This window comes from Pygocentrus nattereri, chromosome 9 (genome assembly GCF_015220715.1).
Source record: "Pygocentrus nattereri isolate fPygNat1 chromosome 9, fPygNat1.pri, whole genome shotgun sequence".
Classification (NCBI taxonomy): Eukaryota; Metazoa; Chordata; class Actinopteri; order Characiformes; family Serrasalmidae; genus Pygocentrus; species Pygocentrus nattereri.
In genome coordinates, this window is record NC_051219.1 from 39474253 (window position 1) to 39493239 (window position 18987).

General features: G+C 41.8%; 1 protein-coding gene and 1 long non-coding RNA gene across 2 annotated transcripts; both read left to right on the forward strand.

Moving 5' to 3' along the window:
- Positions 1–208: 208 nt before the first annotated feature.
- Positions 209–1267, forward strand: LOC108436302. Its single transcript, XR_001858512.1, has 2 exons — positions 209–271; positions 760–1267. It is a non-coding gene; the product is annotated as an uncharacterized LOC108436302 (long non-coding RNA).
- Positions 1268–1749: 482 nt separating this feature from the next.
- On the forward strand, positions 1750–10340 carry hsd17b10 (hydroxysteroid (17-beta) dehydrogenase 10). The gene is made up of 6 exons (XM_017712779.2): positions 1750–1867; positions 3929–4093; positions 4453–4617; positions 5547–5675; positions 5791–5899; positions 9599–10340. Exons 1-6 carry the CDS (start codon positions 1844–1846, stop codon positions 9787–9789), a joined length of 783 nt encoding a protein of 260 aa, XP_017568268.1. The 5' UTR covers positions 1750–1843; the 3' UTR covers positions 9790–10340.
- Positions 10341–18987: the final 8647 nt, after the last annotated feature.

Genomic DNA, 18987 nt, shown 5'->3' on the forward strand with positions numbered 1-18987 from the left:
AATTCTGCTGCATTTGTTCGTTGTACTTGTACTCAGGGTCTTGCAGTATTGTGTGCCATCAGTGTGATGGTCTCTCTACTGTCAGTATTTGGATAACTATGCCATATTGTTGTTTAGACATTGACATACGGTTTTAATGTAGTGTTCAATCTCCAATTTATTTGTGCATAGTCCAAAAATGACAGGTTATGTTTTCTCTTTCTTTGTGCAGTCTCCAGAAAAAGAGGCTCTTAAGTCTGTCTGAAGATTGCTTCACAATAACTGAGCAATGGTAAGAGAATATTTTTTTCTTCTGAAATAGCCAGTCCTCAGATGTGATGTTTACTATTATAAATTACAGCCATGCTAGTTATTAGTCTGTTTGGTAGAGTCTGAAACTGATTTGGATGAAATTGTAGACCTACCCTGATTTATGGCCAAGTGCGTGTTATTTGCTGGAGGAGAAATGTCTGTTAGACAAATATCACCTGACATACAGCGGTATCTTCAATTTAGAGCTGAATTGTTAACAAATGCAATCCTATTCAGCAAAAAGCCCAGCCAGTGTTTGCTGTCGGATGATACAGCAGTGAACTGTCATGGTGTGAAGCACGTTTGTCTGCGCAGTAACGTTGGGAAAGCAAAACTGAGATTTCTATGTTGTGTGTAAAAACATTTTTGGTCAGACCACATTTCAGCACCATTTTCTTAATATCCTTGTCTAAATAGTGTAATAGCATGTATGCACTGTGCATAATGTTTCTGTTTTTCCTCCTTCAGGGTTGAGAGCTGTGGTCTACAGTGCCGGGAGTTGTGGGCTGAGGTAGTAGTTTGTATAGTTTGGGATCACACCAGATCTGGGAGATAACTATACAGTCTACTGTCTTTCTCACGGCTGCCACTTTGCATCATGCTCCCTTCGTGGAAACGCTGGATTTGGAAGCTGTAAGCAAATTGTTCATCATGAAATGTCAGTGTGGCTTTGTTGTGCTGAGGTAGTAAGTTGTGTTGTTGTGGGGACTTGGTATGATTTGTCCCTTGCTGGAGATAACTATACATCTTACTGCCTTCCACACTGGAGTCTCTTTACCCCTCCTGCATATTTTTTTTACGTTGTTTAATTCATATTTGTGGTCAAAATGGCTTCATTTTAGCTGTGCTAGTCCTGCTACCCCACTGTTGCCAATTTTTATTGTTTTTCTTTTATTATATTTTTATTCATGTGTTTGTGTATTGCCTTTATCCAGTTGTAAAAGGAATCTTAATAAACTGAACACAGTTAAAGGAATGATGCTCTGCTTTTGTCTTATTTATTTATTTTAAACATTTCCATTCATGTACCCATGAAGGAGTGATTGAAGAATTACTGGTTAAGCTGTATGGTGGTGAAGAAGCTGAAAAGTGATGTATTTAACCAACTAACTGCGTTGTTTGTTTTTGTTCTGGGTTGGATGATGAATAATAACTTATTATATTATTATTATTATTATTATTATATATAATAATATTATCGTAGAAGCGTTTGGCTCAGGAATTAATAAGCAGTCATAGCCACGTGCGGAGTGGTAAAGTAGTGAATGCACGTCTGAAAAGTCACTGAACACTTGGTGAAACTTGAAGGCCAAGCGCCAAGACGTTTCCTGACGTGACCTTAAGGACGCCGAGCTGCGATTTGATTGGCTTGCACAAGCGTCAATAGACAAGTTTTTAGCCAATAGAATAAGGGGCGTTGCTGGATCCGTGTTCGTGATTGGTCAGAATCTCGTATCCGTGTTCGTGATTGGTCAGAATCTCGTATCCGTGGAGTTTCATACAGTTCTTGCTGTGACGTGAGTTTGAGGGCCCCGCAGCGCAGCGTGCGATCATGGCGAACATCAGGAGCGTCAAGGTGAGAGAAGGTTTGAATGCGAGCAGCTGATAACCGGCTCCTAGCGCGCGCAGTGCGGTGTGTTTCAGGGTAGGCGTCCGTCTCTGCCGCACGGGTTCCTTTGCGCTCCGGCGCTTTGCTGCGGGTCTAATGGACGGGAGTTGTAGCTGTGCTGCTGCGCGGATAAGCGGCGAGAGACGTGCTGTGTCGGCGCCGCGCTGCCCTGTCTGTTTACCGCCCCTAATGCCGGTCTGATCGGTCGTGTTCATGATATTGTTTCTAGCTCCTGGGGGGGCGTCATTTCACTCGACTGTACTTGTACACAGACGGAATGACAACAAAAGCCTGTGACTCGAGTGACTTGTGACTTGACTCGAGTTTGGCGCATTCATTGGCGACACCGAGTGACTCGGATTGCCTCCCGAGTCCCGGTTTCCTCCCTGACTGCCTTAAAAACAACCGAAATGTGTCTGAGTGCCGAGGTAGTTTGCGCGCTAACGCTGCCTTGTCCAGCCTGTCTCTTGACTGATCTGCGCTCTGATATATTGACGACTAGTTTGAGTGTCTTACAGTAAAAACCGCTCGTTCGAGTCATTTCCCACACTGAAAGGGCCACTCCACCGATTCTTCAAAATTCTGATTAAATCAGCAAAGCCATTCTGGGTATTCTGGTGCTAAAGGGCCGTAGAGCTACTGGGAGGACTCGGTTACGTTTACAGTGGTGGTGCTGGGGACCAGGGGTCGCGAGGTCAACACCACTGAAAAATCCACATAGTTAACGTTATTGTGTACGGAGCCCTGCTGGTGACACCATCCCGTAAAAACATAATGCGTGGCCACGCTGTGTTAAGCAGTGGGAATGAGATAATTAAGTCGTGGGAACAAGATTACGGCTTACTAAGTCATGGCCACACATTAGGATCTCGTTGCCACGCTTTACTAAGTCGTAGCCTCCACTTAATTATCTCGTTCCCACGCCTTACTAAGTCGTGGCCATGCATTGTTTTTAAATATACAGGATGTCACCAGCTGGGCTCTGTGTATTAAGCTGGGGTCAAGGCTTAATTATCTCATTGCCACACCTTATGAAGTCGTGGCTACGCATTAGGTCCTCGTTTCCATACAAAGTCGTGGTCATGCGTTATTTATAGAATGTCAACAGCAGGGCTCCCTAGGTATGTATGAATAATAGTAGAGTAGTTCGCTCCAAAGGAGCCGTGATTAAAACAAAAGAGGTTCAGTAAAATTGTAGTAAATGTGGAGAGAAACTTTTTCTTTGGGGGCATTTTTGCCTTTCAGTGTCCTGCAAGAATTTCCCCATGAATGTGTGTACCTCCTTGTTTCTACACTGTCTGTTCATCAGACTGTAGTCCGTCTGTTTCTCTGCATGCTTTGTTATTCTCCCTTTTATCCTGTTCTTCAGTGGTCAGGACCCCCAGAGAGCAGGTACTATTTGGGTGGTGGGTCATTCTCAGCACTGCAGTGACACTGACGTGGTGGTGGTGTGTTAGTGTGTGTTGCGCTGGTCTGAGTGTGTCCAGACACAGCAGTGCAGTTGGAGTTGGAGTTTTTAAACTCTCGCTGTTCACTCTGTTAGACACCCCGACCTTGTTGCTCCACCCTATTGTGCACGGTTTGTGTTGGTCTTCCTCTAGTCTTTCATCACTACTCACTGAACACTGTTGGCTGGATATTTTTGGTTGGTGGACTATTCTCAGTCCAGGAGTGACAGCTGAGGTGTTTAAAAACTCCAGCATCACTGCTGTGTATGATCCACTCATACCAGCGCAACACCCACTAACACACCACCACCACGTCAGTGTTACTGCAGTGCTGAGAATGATCCACCACCCAAATAGGACCTGCTCTGTGGGGGTCCTGACTATTGAACAACAGGGTGAAAGAAAGGCAACTGTGGAGCTGAAAAATGAGTGTTTATCAGTGTGTAGATAAGGTGGTGGTTTTAATGTTTATATATACATTTTTATATACTTTTATAGTGATATATATTGTGTGTGCGTGTGCGTGTGCGTGTGTGTGTGTGTGTGCTCCTATAACACCTAAACTATGTCCTCTTCATAGGGTATGGTGGGTTTGGTCACCGGAGGTGGTTCCGGTTTGGGCAGAGCCACAGTAGAGAGGCTACTCAGCCAAGGCGCCAGCGCTGTGATTCTAGACCTGCCCAGCTCCGATGGACACAAGGTGGCCACTGCCCTGGGGGACCGCTGTGCATTTGCTCCAGCTGATGTAAGTTCTATACAGAAGTACAGTTCCTTAAGCCTTTCTGTTTAGACAAACCACACGTGCTAATGACCTTTTCGCTTTTACTTTACAAGTAATTCAGTAATTGTTGCATCTGTTTTTAAATAAATTAGTTGTCTTCTTTTCCGCTGCTGTTCAGATTACACAAATGTTCCACTGCAATACAGGGCAGTTTGATACAGCAGCATGTCAGAAATATAAGTCAAGGCCTGTATTCATAAAGCTTCACGGGATGGAAGTGCTGAACCTGTCCGTAAAGTTGTAGTAAATAGTAATCGGAGAAACTTTGTGAGTACTTGTCCAGGAGTAGTTGCTCGGTTCCAATGAGTCCGTCTCTATTCTAGGTAACATCAGAGTCAGATGTGCGGGCAGCAGTGGATTTGGCAAAGGAGAAGTTTGGCCGATTGGACTTGGCAGTAAACTGTGCTGGCATTGCTGTAGCTGCAAAGACATACAACTTCAAAAAGGACGTCCCTCACAGCCTGGAGGACTTCAGTCGGGTTGTCACTGTGAGTTCTGCTCTCGGTGCCAACGGTTCCTGCTGTGCCGCCACGTTAAAGAGAAATTCCAGCTATTTTTCAGAATTGCATCATAGTTCAAGAGAGAGATGCAAACACTCGTTCAGAGTGGTGTGATGTGAAATGATGCATTGTAGAGAAACTTACTGACTCAGATTTTGTCAGTGCTGGTGATAGAGATAGGTTGCAATGTCTGCAATGCAAAGATGGCCATTTTATTTACAATCCGAAACCACCAGTGAACCTACATGTGTCTTCTGTTATGTGTAATGCTGGTAATTGTAAAATAGAAGCAAATCTAAAAACTTTTCTGCGTTGGAAAATGATGCCTATACTTAAAAATATGTTTTAGGCCAAACTTTTAGCATAAAAGTATTGTAAAACAATGTTTTAGGCATTAAGCAGCATATTTGTAGCCATTTCATGTAACAGAGTTTTTAGGGATATTAAATGCTTCAATTTCTGGTTCCTCTCACCACTGTTGTGAACAATTCTGAGTCTGTAATGTCCCCCAGAATGAACCATATTGCGTCAAACCACAATAATTTCGCTTACATCTTAATGATTGAATTATACAGAAATTTCTTGCCTGTCTTTCCTGTTTTAAAAATCAGTATTTTTAAGAGTGAAATAGACTCTTGTGCCATCATGGTTTATTGGGCACTACAGATACAAATTGCCTTGGTATTATTTTATTTAGTCTGTTTTCAAAGAATAAAAATGTATATCTTCAGTTGTAAAGAGTCTATTTTTAGACTGGACACTATAAGCTATATAAATGAAATTAACTGGTAACAGAAGCAATAACTCAAACTACATGTATGTTTTCTAAATTCCTTCAAGCAGTGGTCATTTGTATTAGTTAATGTTACATTTCTTTAGTATAGACTATTTAATCATGCTTTTCTTGTCTATTTAAGGTGAACGTTGCTGGTACCTTTAATGTGATAAGGCTGGCTGTAGGGGAGATGGGCAAGAATGAACCAGATGCTGATGGACACCGAGGCTGCATCATCAACACAGCCAGTGTAGCAGCTTTTGATGGGCAGGTAATTGAGATAGAAAGTCATCTTGCTGTTCTGCACTTCACTGGTTGATTTGCCCTGCAGTTTTGGCTCTGCAGCTTCATTCTGTGTTTATGCATCCGTTCCCTCTGTCTGTCAGGTGGGCCAGGCTGCATACTCTGCTTCTAAAGGAGCTATTGTGGGGATGACCCTTCCAATCGCTCGAGACCTTGCTCCTATGGGAATCCGTGTTATCACCATTGCTCCAGGTTGGTACTAGTGTGGGGCAGTACTGGCAGACTGTCTGCTGTGCATTTTGTCATTTGTGTTTTTCGAAGCTTTTGTTTGCCTCCACCTGAGTCCTTTCTATCTGTGGGTTTTATGATGTGCTTCTTTATGCCTTGATAGTTGAAGCCTGTGGAGTTTTTAGAGTGGAAGCAATGTATTTTTAGAGAGTGGGTAGTGCTATGTTACTGACTCCGATCTGGGTGCAGTGCTGGTGATGGGGTTAGGCTGAAATGTCTACAATGCAAATGTGGTTATATTGTGAGATATACGTTGAGTATTTTAATTCTAAAACCAGTTGAACTGGAGTAGAACTCATTGAGTGCTCTTACATGGTTTATTTTTCAAATCTTTCAATAAAACATTACAAATGCATTCAATAATCAGTTTTAACAAAGCATACATAGTAACCATGTAGTACTGTGTGTGCTCTATTATCGTTCTCATTAGATGGTTTCTTTGCAAACAGCCTGAAATAAACATAAATGTGTATGGAGATAACCGAAAAGGCATAGTTGCTTTCCTTAATACAGTATACATTAAAATGGTCATCAAAGTTCATTGTTACACTGCAAAATATTATTTAAAAAATATGCCATTCATATATTATGAAATTACATTTTCTTATAAACTTAGGAACTCCATAGCAGATCGACTTATGGCACTAAGTACTAATTTCTGGCCCATGTAGCCAGAACACCCCAAAAATTCCAGTAGATTAAATGTTTGACTACATATTTACCTTCGCTGTTAGTGTTTGTGACAAAGATGTCTTTTTGGTCCAATTTACAAGCACATGTGGACGTTTAACCATAAATAAATAAGATCTTTTAAAGCACAATTTTTAAACACGTGGGTTCTCCTTTGCACTTCCAAATATCAAATGGTGGTTCACACAAATGTATTCGAATTGCAGTGAACTTCATCACTGGAAAGCTCATCAGAAGACGCCACTGATGTTTGAGCCTTGCAATGGATACGTGTTCTAGTTGACAACAACGTAGGACTTGTGTTCCTTTGCTAACCGAGGCAGAGAAGGACTGTCTTCTGTTGGGCTCTCTCAAAGAAGGTATTCCACACAAGTTCCAATATACAGGCTGTCTAAGCATGTTCAGTTAAAAAGGTGTAGACAACTCAATTATCTCGTTTCCATGCCTTACTAAGTCGTGGCCACGCATTCTCACCAGACGGACTCCGTATTTATCGGCTCTGTAGGCTCATGACGTGATGTATCCTGTGTGCTGTAGTGAGCTAACACACATCAGTGGTCACATTAACCACAGTGCTCAATCGTAAACACCACACAGAGTACAAAATAAAGACCGTCTTAATCGATGTACACGTTAGCATTCGTATGTTCATGTTTCTAACAGTTACTTACTGATACACAGAAAAAAACATGAGGAACGAGCAGCCTCTCTATCTGCTGTTGAATTGGATGTGATGTTTGGGGTTAAACACTAAGGCTGTCCATTACTGAAATGTTCTTAGGCCTAAAACCATACACCTGTATATTAGAGTGGACAGTATGGCTGTGTCCAAAATGGCATACTTCCATACTACATAGTTCATGAGAGCAGTTTGTGAGATTAGTTAGAAAAAGTAATCACAGTTCTTTGATTGCACTGCTCCGTTCTTTATTTAAGAGTCAGGTCAGAAAGGGTGGAATATCCTGAGAAAAAGGACTGAAGAACAGGAGATGCCCTTTTGATGGAGCTGGGAAATGGACATCTGCCAGGGCTGATGTCCTCATGCTCTTTGGTCAGCTTCCTGCTGTCAGAGGCTTCTGCCTTTTGTAGGAAACGTGATGGTGCTGGTGTGCAGACCTCTGAGGTGGGATGGTCCAGGTCCCGCTTCATGTAGAACCATTTGCAGAAGATTCAGCAGCACTCAGCTCTTCTTCTCCTTCTACAAATGAAACAACTCATTAAAACTACAGTAAAGCTAAAAAAGATTCTGAATTGATTCTGCTCGTGTTCTACGATAGCTAAGTTATACATACCTGTATCGTAGGTGTGTCTTCAGGTGTGTCTTCAGGTACTGGTTCAGTGGAAAAGGTGGTAAAACAGCAGATAAAGCTGAACTGAGTAAATAAAACAAAAAAAGTATCATAAAAAGACTGAAGAACAGAAAATGTACATTTGATGGAGTTGGGAGATGGTCATCGTCATGCTCTTTGGTCAGCTTCCTGCTGCCTGAGGCTTCGGTCCTGGTAGGAAGCGTGGTGGTGCTGGTGTGCGACAGTCCAGGTCTCGGTTTGTGCAGGTCAGAAGCTCTGTTCTCTTCTACCGCTGAAGGGGAGTATCAGTGTCCTGTTCAGGTTACCCAAAAAAGCTACCAGGTGATTCCAACAAACTGGCCCTGCTGTGAAGGTTGTTGTGGTTGGACGATCCAGGAATCAGGTGCTGGTCAGCTGTGAAAGTTACCAAAAATGCAACTGAAAACTGCTCCATGAAGTGAAAACAAACATATATAAAAAGAATCCAGAAACACTGCCCCCTTCTCTGGGCCAGAGCTTATTTAAGATAGACTGAGGTGACATGGAAAAGTGTCCTTTAATTTTTGTAATTTTTTTGGAGGTCATGGGTGCTGTGTCCTATGGGATAGAGGAGCAGGACCGTCCTGCTTGTTATTAGTGCACTGTTTAAAAGCCAGAATCCATTTTGGTATGGAGCTGCATAAGTGCACATAGCATGGGGCACTTGTGAAGGCAGATTTTGGAGCAGCATACGCTGCCTTCCAGATGACGTCTTTTTCAGAGAAGGCCTTGCTTATTTCAGCAAGACAATGTCAAATCACATTCTGCATGTATTACAGCAGCATGACTCCATAGTAAAAATGTCTGGGTACTAAACTGGCCTGCATGCAGTCCACATCTGTCGCCCATTGAAAACATTTGGCGTATTATGAAATGAAGAACACAACAAAGGAGACCTTGAACTGTTGAGTGGCTGACATCCTATATCAAGCTAGAATGGGAAAATATTTCACTTTCAAAACTACAGCAGTGTCTCCTCAGTTCCCATTCACAGAGTGATGTTAAAAGAACAGGTGATGAAACACTGTTTTAAATTCAAAATGAGTATATATTTTTCAAAAAAACATTTTTCAGTTTCAACATTTAATATGTTGTTTTTTGTACTACTTTCAGTGAATTATGTGTTTTAAATGATTTGCACATCATTGCATTCTGTTTTTATTTCCATATTGCACAGCACTCCAACTTCTTTGGGAATGGGTTTGCAGTAATTGATCAAGCTTTCAGTGTTCTAGGAATGATACCCAATATCCATGTTGTACTCAGAAAAGAACCTTGTGGTGCGAGTTATCACAGTAATAACATATTGCTCACGCCTGTTTTTTATAAACAGACTAAGCAGACTCTATTCATGCACTGATTTCTGCACTGCTGGTCTTTTCTGTTTGTGGATGTAGGAAATCTAAGAATAGAAATTTCCGTGTTTTGCATCAGATCCTGTAATTTGTTTTCATTTTCAAGGTGCTGAGTTAGTGCGTGTTGTGCTGGTATGAGTGGATCAGACCCAGCAGTGCTGCTGGAGTTTTTAAACACTGTGACCGCTCTCTGTCCACTCTATTAGAAGGGTTTCCACATTCCTTGGGCTTTTGCTGAACACTCATTATGTGTTGGTTACCTGTTGTTCTTGTGTTTTCCCATCCTGCAGGTTTATTCTCCACACCGCTCCTGGCTGGTCTGCCTGAGAAGGTGCGGAACTTTCTGGCCCGGCAGGTGCCTTTCCCCTCTCGTCTGGGCGACCCTGCTGAGTTTGCCCATCTCGTGACCTCCATCGCAGAAAACCCCATGCTCAACGGAGAGGTGATCCGCTTGGATGGAGCCATCCGAATGCAACCCTGAAGAGAGAGCGGATGTGTTTATGTGTTGAAATGAAGGGGGTCAGTGACATAGGGCCAGATGTGAATATCAATTTCAGTATAGTGCAGCTTTTATGTCTCAGGATGACTGTTCCTGTGATTAAGTGCTGCTGTTTTGTGAATTTTTTTTTTTTTAAACCACTGAAAATCTGTAGATACGTTTTTTTACACTACAGTTATGGTGTTTAGTTACTAAATGTACAGACGCTTATGCTGTAAGGATGTGGGACTTCTCCCGGGGTGTCTTTCTAAATCTGCTTCCATGCCGCGGAGCTGTTGGTGTAGATGTGCTCTTCAGGCCAGGAGCAGCTCTTATCCTGGTCTGGGAAGTGCCTGAAATACATTTCAAGATCCTAATCAGAATGAATGTATTGCTAAATGGTTTCATTCATCCTCGAATGTCTACTGAGACCTCTTCAACCGAAACAATAAAAGCAGATCTAGGTGGAAAGCTGTGCACAATGCAGTTTATGAGCATTATGTTGAAGTGGAAAATAAAACAAAGATGGAATAATGCATCTAAAGTACATTTGACTTCCTGGCAGGTTTCATATTTTTGCATGGCTTTATGTCACCGTGTGTGTGTGTGAGCTGAAATGATGAGATAGGAAAGTATAATGGTGTTTATTTAAGTTATACACCGATCAGGCATAACATTATGACCACCTTCTTGTGTCTGCACTCATTGTCCATTGTCCTTTGTAGTTCTACAGTTACAGACTGTAGTCAGGACCCCCAAAGAGCAGGTACTGTTTGAGTGGTGGATCATTCTCAGCACTGCAGTGACACTGATGTGGTGGTGGTGGTATGAGCGAATCAGACAGCAGTGCTGCTGGAGTTTTTAAACACTGTGTCCACTCACTGTCCACTCTATTACACACTCCTACCTTATCGGTCCACCTTGTAGATGTAAAATCAGAGACGACAGCTCATCTGCTGCTGCACAGTTTGTGTAGGTCATCCTCAAGGCAGGGGTTCTAATAGAGTGGACAGTGAGTGGACACAGTGTTTAAAAACTCCAGCAGCACTGCTGCATCTGATCCACTCGTAAGAGCACAACACACACTAACACAACACCACCACGTCAGTGTTACTGCAGTGCTGAGAATGACCCACCACCCAAATAGTAGCTGTTCTGTATACTTAATGTATAGTAAATAGAGCTGATAAAATGGACAAGGAGGTGGTCATAATGTTATGCCTGATTAGTGAATATGTATATTTTAAATAGTATTTGTTTGCTCAGTTCATCAAACGGATTCATCAAAACTGAAGTTGACTTCATCTTCACTGTCACTTTCTTAGTATAACAGAAGTAAAACCAGCTACAACAAAAATGCGCCCGTAGTTAAATCGGCCTTCAACACCCAAGTGAACCACATAGCGCAGTGAGTAATCAGTTGTCATCAGTTATTAAATGTAAGTATGTCAGTCTAAAAGAGACTGCTAAGGTTACACTCACTGTATAAAGCTGATTTACATAATCAAAATCTATAATGCATAATGAAAAATTCAGATCGAAAAAGAAACGATGTTCATCAGGAGGCCAATGCTAAGCGTTTGTAAGCAGAGGGATGTGCAATAGGTGAGTGCTTTTGAGTAAAGGTCATTCATACAGGGCGTCGCTGTCGGAACAAAACCTCTGATCTCCAAAATGGTACCTTTACAGGAGAAGGAAAAACGGCTTGCAGTGGAAATAAATGGAACAATATTTTTTTGAAAGTAATTTTGGATCATTTCTATTGGTCCGTTCAATTGGAGTTTTTTTAAATATGCAAAAATGGAGATAAAAAGACAAAAGATTTGCCACAACAGCAACACATATTGATTGATGTTTCCAAGAATTGGTACAATGGGTTCTTAGGTGTGTTGACGTAGATTTGGACTGGACTCTTCTATCTTGATCGAAGGCCTATGATTGATGACATGGTCTATAATTTTACTAGAAACTGCAGTTGAATGTAGTGTCTAGAATATGGACCATTCTACCTTATTAGTTCAAACTGCAGTCACACACAAACAAAAAAAAATCTAAAAACAAAAAAAACTAAAAACAATGTGGTATTCGGATCTTATGATTGTCATGATTTATTTAAACTCAAGGCATTAATTAATAAGCTAAACATGTACAAAATCTTCCCTAGTGTTCTAAGGAGGTGTCTGCCCAAACCTAAACCTTTAAATATTTACTTGTGAAAATGAAATTTACATTTTTTTGTGTTTAAGTCCAAAGGCAAAGCCTTATTTTGGCAAGACCCCTGCACTTTAGAGCAGGACATCAGACTGCATCCCTGTCCCTCATGGCCACATGGTAAGCAGTTTTGCTGATTTGAAGTAGATGTGTTGTGTTCCAAATCTGACAGTCATTAATAATAAGAGCCAACGTGAAAGGAGCTAAAGATATGTGTGGATATCTGTACATATGCAGGTCTGAGGACACATAATAACTATTATATACAGAATACACTCACAGGCCACTTTATTAGGTACCTGTTCAATTGCTTGCTAACACAAATAGCTAATCAGCCAATCACACGGCCACAACTCAATGCATTTAGGCATGTAGAGGTGGTCAAGACAACTTGCTGAAGTGCAGACCGAGCATCAGAATGAGGAAGAAATGGGATTTAAGTGACTGAACGTGGCGTGGTTGTTGGTGCCAGACGGGCTGGTCTGAGTATTTCAGAAACTGCTGATCTACTGGGATTTTCACACACAACCATCTCTAGGGTTTACAGAGAACGGTCCAAAAAAGAGGAAATATCCGGTGAGCGGTCAGTTGTGTGGCCGCAAATGCCTTGTTGATGTGAGAGGTCAGAGGAGAATGAGCAGACTAGTTTGAGATGATAGAAAGGCAACAGGAACTCAAATAACTCAAAAAAATAAATGTACCTAATAAAGTGCCCGGTGAGTGTATAACAGAGTTATTTGAACATTTTGGTTGGGGTTTGGTGAGTAACTCCTGAATAGGTTCAAATTGAAACCTGTATCTTGTTGTTGGTTTTTGTTCAGAAATTACTGGAGGAAGGAAGGAAATTACTCACCTAACTGAAAGTTGTACTGACCGATAGAAAAGTTTGCTTTTGCGGTGTGTTTAAACTTTTTTTAGCCAATATCGCAAGGGCTGTGTGTTACTTTGGCCAGTTTAGTCTCGTCTGTAAAATTGCAAGTGCAGTTAATCAGGAAAAAGTTTATTTGAATTCCAAGGGTGAAACAGCATTCCAGAGGTGGGCTCTCTGCACCATCAGAGGGCAGCACTGAATCAGTATATTCACAGAGCACAGTTCACTGTCCTGAGTCAAGTTGGAAGAAATGGACATTAAAACTATTTTGAAGATGCAAATATTCCAACTTGTGTGATAAATATGTTTCAAGAGAAGAAGAGAACAAATTATGGAAGCTTGGTCACAGTTGATGGGAGCACAGCACTAAAGCCTATTCCAGCGGTCATTGGGTGGAAGGCAAGACCCTGGACAGGTTGCCAGTCGATCGCAGGGCCCAGAGAAAACACATTTTATACTATTTAGAACTGAATAAAAATGTTATTTTCTCTAAATGATTTTACAGTAATATTGTGGCGTTGGTGTAGAGTAAGACCATGATTCCACCACGAGAAATGCTCTTTATTGAGCACCAGGGCAGAAAGGAATGTACACAGCACTGAACTCACTGGGGAGGTCACCACCAGCCACTGCTTTGACCCTGACAGTAGACCAACCCTCAACATTAAACACACCAACAACCCACATACCTGATGAACAATGTAAAACAATTGAAGTCCCTTTTCCGGAGGGCACGCCTCATAGGAGCCTCCTGGTGTGGGCATCAGCATGGCCACGCCTCAGGAGTGTGTAGTAGTAGCAGGACGCTACAATATAGTAAAGAATAAGAATTGCTTATGGAAAAAACGATAGGGCCTCTTGTTTCCGTGCCTTCAGATCATGTTTTTTCCCTTTTTTTTAGGAACGGCTTTCTTGGAAGATTTGGCTCAGGGGAAAAGATGAGCTTTCTTGGTACAGACGTGTCTGGATTTATGCCTTCACTGGGAAAACTGAAGTAGGCCTGAAACTGTTCCAAGAAAACAAGTGGAGGTCTGATCTTTACTGAGAAAAGTCTAAGAATTATTGTCTGCCCATTTTGTGTAACCCCAAAACGATGTGGTTTAGTCATAAGGATGTACTGTGGCTTAAACATCCTTGGCCTCTTTGTCCAGGACAGACTCCAGTGTGATCATCACATTTCACACGGTGGAGTGGAATTGAATCAAGCCGCATGGACAGAGCACTGCAGATGTTAATTCAGGGGCAGTGATTTCCTCAAACAACACTGAAGCAGCTGAAATAGCTGTAATGGAACTAAAGAAACTACTGCCCTTTAATCATTAGAGTCTTGTAAGAAAACAATCACAGAAGCAAGCGTGATGGAACTGTCCTCCCAACAAAAGCACGTGTGTTCCGCTGGTTGCACTGCGCATAATTCCTGTTAATCTCTTTGCTGAACAGATTGACTGGGATTACATGAAGTAACACCAGACTGATGCCAGTTAATCTGTTTTAAGAACACACAGAACTGATTGTTGACCGTGGCCGTTCCAATTTGTGGAGTACTCACTGCTTTTAAATGGTGTCCACTGCCATGTGGATGCATTATTAGATGAATGGCCTGTATAATTTAAACCTCTATTGCAAGATTTATTACTTAAACATGCTAAAAATGTTTTTTGTTTTTTTTATTTAAAATTGCTTAAATAATGTTAATATTTGAAACATTTTGACTTTGTTTTAAAGGGGTTAGTTGGTAAATTGTTGCCATATGGTATTTACGCAGTTAAATTAATGCAATTTTAATTTATTTGGAATGCATAGGGGCAGCACAGTGGCGCGGTGGGTAGCGCTGTTGCCTCACAGCAAGAAGGGCCTTTGTTCGATTTCCGGCCGGGTGTCCAGGGTCCTTCCTGTGTGGAGTTTGCATGTTCTCCTCGTGTCTGTATGGGTTTCCTCTGGGTTCTCCAAACTGTCCAAAGACATGCATTCAGGCCAGTTGGACATGCTTAATTGCCCCTAGGTGTGAGTGTGTGTGTGAATGTGTGTGTCTGTCTGTCTGCCCTGTGATGGAGTGGTGACCTGTCCAGGGTTTGTCCTGCTTCCGCACGATGTCAGCTGGGATAGGCTTCATCTCCCCCGTAACCCAGAAGGAGAAGCGGCTTAGAAGATGTGTGTGTGGGAAATGCATGGTAATAAAAACATCATAAGATTACCTGGTCATGTGATGTCATTAAGTATTTGTCCTTTCAAAGGAAAAGACCCCTTTTCTATAATTAAATAGACACAGATACAGATACAGGTGTTATATTACTGCCTTTTAGTAAAATTGAGATAAAGATATGGCAACACCGTGCAGTAGAGGGTTGAAACAGCTCTCTTTCTGAAATGAAAGCCTTAGTATGTAATAAGGGTTGAATAGTCAACTAGTCAGCGCTGTGAAGAGCAGAGCCTAAAACACAGCGGTGGTAAAAACTACAGTGTAGAGGCTGGAGGGGAGAACAGAAATCAGGTTTTCTGCTGAACAAAAAGCCAACGCACTTCATTAGTGTGAAAATACTACACGAAATTCGACTGTGAACCATGTACGACTGCACTGAAATACAGGCTTGTAATCCAGATTGGGTGGATTTTGAGGGCCGTAATAGGAAAGGGCCATTTGACTGACCACTCAGTCGCTCCCACTGCCCATAGCCTTCTAGCAACCACCGCATTTCTAACTAGTTAGCATTTTAATGACATAAAATGTACTGTATAGAATTAAATGCCCCCCAAAAATCCAAAGATCATACATGGCATGTTGTTTGTACTGAGGGGTCATCAATGTAAAGTCCTTCAGAGAAACAGCCAACACTAATCATCCAACACCTCAGCTAATGTTACTAACTCAGCCACATCATTGTGTATCTTTTAACTGGGAAACCAGCGGGATTATTGCTCAGCTTTGCATTCCGATTTTCCGCTCTACCTTAAATGGCGTAGTAATGACATTCTTGCGCCCATCAGGCCTTTTTAAGGGTTCGTTAGCTGATTCAAAATGTGATAAATCCACTAAATGATGTTTAAAGTTGTATTCCATCAAATTTATACAATTCACTTAATACAATTAACTTGAGCTTGATGTTTATCCAGATTCTCACCGATGTTTCCTATGTGCTATTTAGCTCGAGCTGCTTCCAGATAGCTGAATGAACTTTCCTTGATCTTTGATCTGATAGTCATGTAAATTCTCATGCTAGTCAGCTCTACAAACTAAGTAGTACATGGGTTACAAATGACCCAAAATCAAGGAAAGCAAGAAAGAAAGGAAGATTCACTAAACTATTCTGAACCAGCCTGTACGGACTGAACCAGCCACAATGGCAGATTAGCCATAAAACACTACATCATGATATTCCCAAGCCCTACTGGTGAACAGAGATACAACTGCCTGCTACTACAATTTAGCATGATAAACAATTGTTGGTTTCCCATCGGACGCTGCATGGACCAGAGCCGGTTTAAAGTCTCTGGGAGAGGTGACTTTGAGGGCTGTGGTGATTTTAGTGTGCAGTTTAACCCAGACAGTCTATGTGCAGAGTGTCTGAGGCTGAAAGTCGCTGGGGAAAACCACCACACCTCACTTCAAAGCATTTGAACTTTTTATCTTTTTGCTAATTGACTAGTAACCTCTGTATGTAAACGAGCTAATTCAAACTGTAGCTTTCATTCTCCAGTCCATGCAATCTGTACATGCAAGCCAAACTGCATTTCAGCTTCATTGATTTTGTGATGTGCTCTTTCAGCTCACAGCAGTTTACATTCGTGCTGAGGTTATGAAGAGCGTTTGAGCCCAGACTGCTTTTTGAATGAAACAATGCAGGGCAGGAGCTCAGAACAGAGCATGTTTACATACTTAAAAGGCTCAGTAGGAAAAGCAGCCTGTTTGATTCTAAGGTATATGGAGAGGTTGGAAGTGGAAGTGTAAAAATGAAAATGACTGGGCTTTAGGGGGAAAATAAAATGGGAAAATTATGAATATGGGCCTGTTAATGTGAGGCCAGACTCACACATCAAATCATTCAGATGTATGCATTGCAAAATGCAGGGATTTAACCCTTTGGAATATGAAGGCTAAAAGCAGAGCAACAATATCAGGGTTTTGGATGATTTTCCAAACCAAGGTACTCACTGATGCTGACAGCTTGTTGATGTGAGCTAGTTAGGGCCAGGCCTGCTCTGTGTTCTGATGTGTGTATCATGTCTGTAGCTTAAACCGAGGTGGCTTTATTTGGCACTGTCCAACATTCATAGACATCACAACTGTTTTCAGAAACCCGGAGGACAAGGCAAGCGCCAAAATGGGATAAAAACCAACACAAGAGACATAGCTTAAAACCAAGGAAAGACAAACTAAAGGGTGTATGTAGGGGATGCAATCAGTCCAGAGATTGATCTGCAGGTGTGTGTGAGTGGGTGGGGCCAGGAAAGAAAAACAAACAAACAAACACAAGCGCTTGGCCTAGCAGTGTTCACTAGCACGCAGACCCAGGAGGGGACAGTGTGTGACATGTTCTGCTCATGGGCTCACGGGTGATGAAGTTATTCTTGGCTCAGGATTCTTACTCATGATGAAATATCTCAGTTGACACTGAGTCAAAGCAATAGATTTTCTTTCTATGAATGTTGACAGTCAGCATGTGTATATATATTTATATATATATATATATATATATATATATACATAAAATACGTTTCATACAGAATGTGGCTTGAGGTGGAGACGTGCTCTTCTCAGGCTTGAACAGAAATTCCGGTTGCATGTCTGTTTCTTCATGTCTTGTCCGTCATGAGCCAGAAAAGGGATATGATGGACGTCTGCTGTCATTTGAAAGATCAGAGCCTCGGTAGAAATGCAATGCTCAGCAGTGGAGCCCCTCAGCTCGGAGAGAGGACAAACATGAAGGCAAGGTTAAACACGCTTGGTGCAACCAGGATGGTGGACAAAATTTTTTTGTTTTGTTTTGTTTTCCTGAGATGCGCTTATGACACTTCATAGTACAGAAACAACCAAAGTACCAAAAGAAAAGTATCAAAAAAAAATGTATTTATTTTTACATTATAATTTTCCAATTTCTTTTTTCTTACTGTGTCTTTAGATTGACATATGTAAATCAGTTCTGTTCCGATTGGTTGTACTGGATTTGGCCTTATTCAGAAAGTAGTCCAGCCTAAAACACACCTTATAACTTATTAGTCTAATTAGGTGGAAATACACCGATCACACATAACATTATGACCACCTGCTTGTTTCTACACTCGTCCATTTTATCAGCTCCACTTACTGTATAGCTGCACTTTGTAGTTCTACTGTTACAGACTGTAGTCCATCTGTTTCTTTGTTTGTTAGCCCCCCTTTACCCTGTTCTTCACTGGTCAGGGACCCCATGGACCCTCACAGAGCAGGTACTATTTGGGTGGTGGGTCATTCTCAGCACTGCAGTAACACTGACATGGTGGTGGTGTGTTTTTGTGTGTTGTGCTCTTACGAGTGGATGTCCACTCACTGTCCATGCTATTAGAACCCCTGCCTTGTCAGTCCACCTTGTAGATGTAAAGTCAGAGACGATAGCTCATCTGCTGCTGCGCAGTTTGTGTTGGTCATCCTCTTGTCCTTCATAAGTGGTCACAGGATGCTGTTGGCTGGATGTTTTTGGTTGGTGGACTATTCTCAGTCCAGCAGTGACAGGAGATATTTAAAAACTCCAGCAGCACTGCTGTGTCTGATCCATTGGTCATAATGTTATGCCTGATTGGTGTATGTAAATGTGACATGGAGTCAAAGTGGGTGCAAAGTTTTTGCAGCTTAGTTTCAATATTTGGACTTTAACAATGTTTACATTCTTTCTTCTGTTTACAAAAAATGTACCAAAAATGTTCTTTCCATTTTGACAAATCTTTGCTGGTGTACAGTTAGAGACTGTAGGTCATCTGTAGCCACCATTCTTGTTAGCCGTTGTCTATTCCTTCATCAGTGGTCAGCTGTGACACTGATGTGTGTAAAAACCCAAGCAGTACATAATCAGCTGAGCCTCATACACTCATACCAGCTCCACACACTACCATGTCAGGGTCACTGCTGTGCTAAGAACAATGCACTA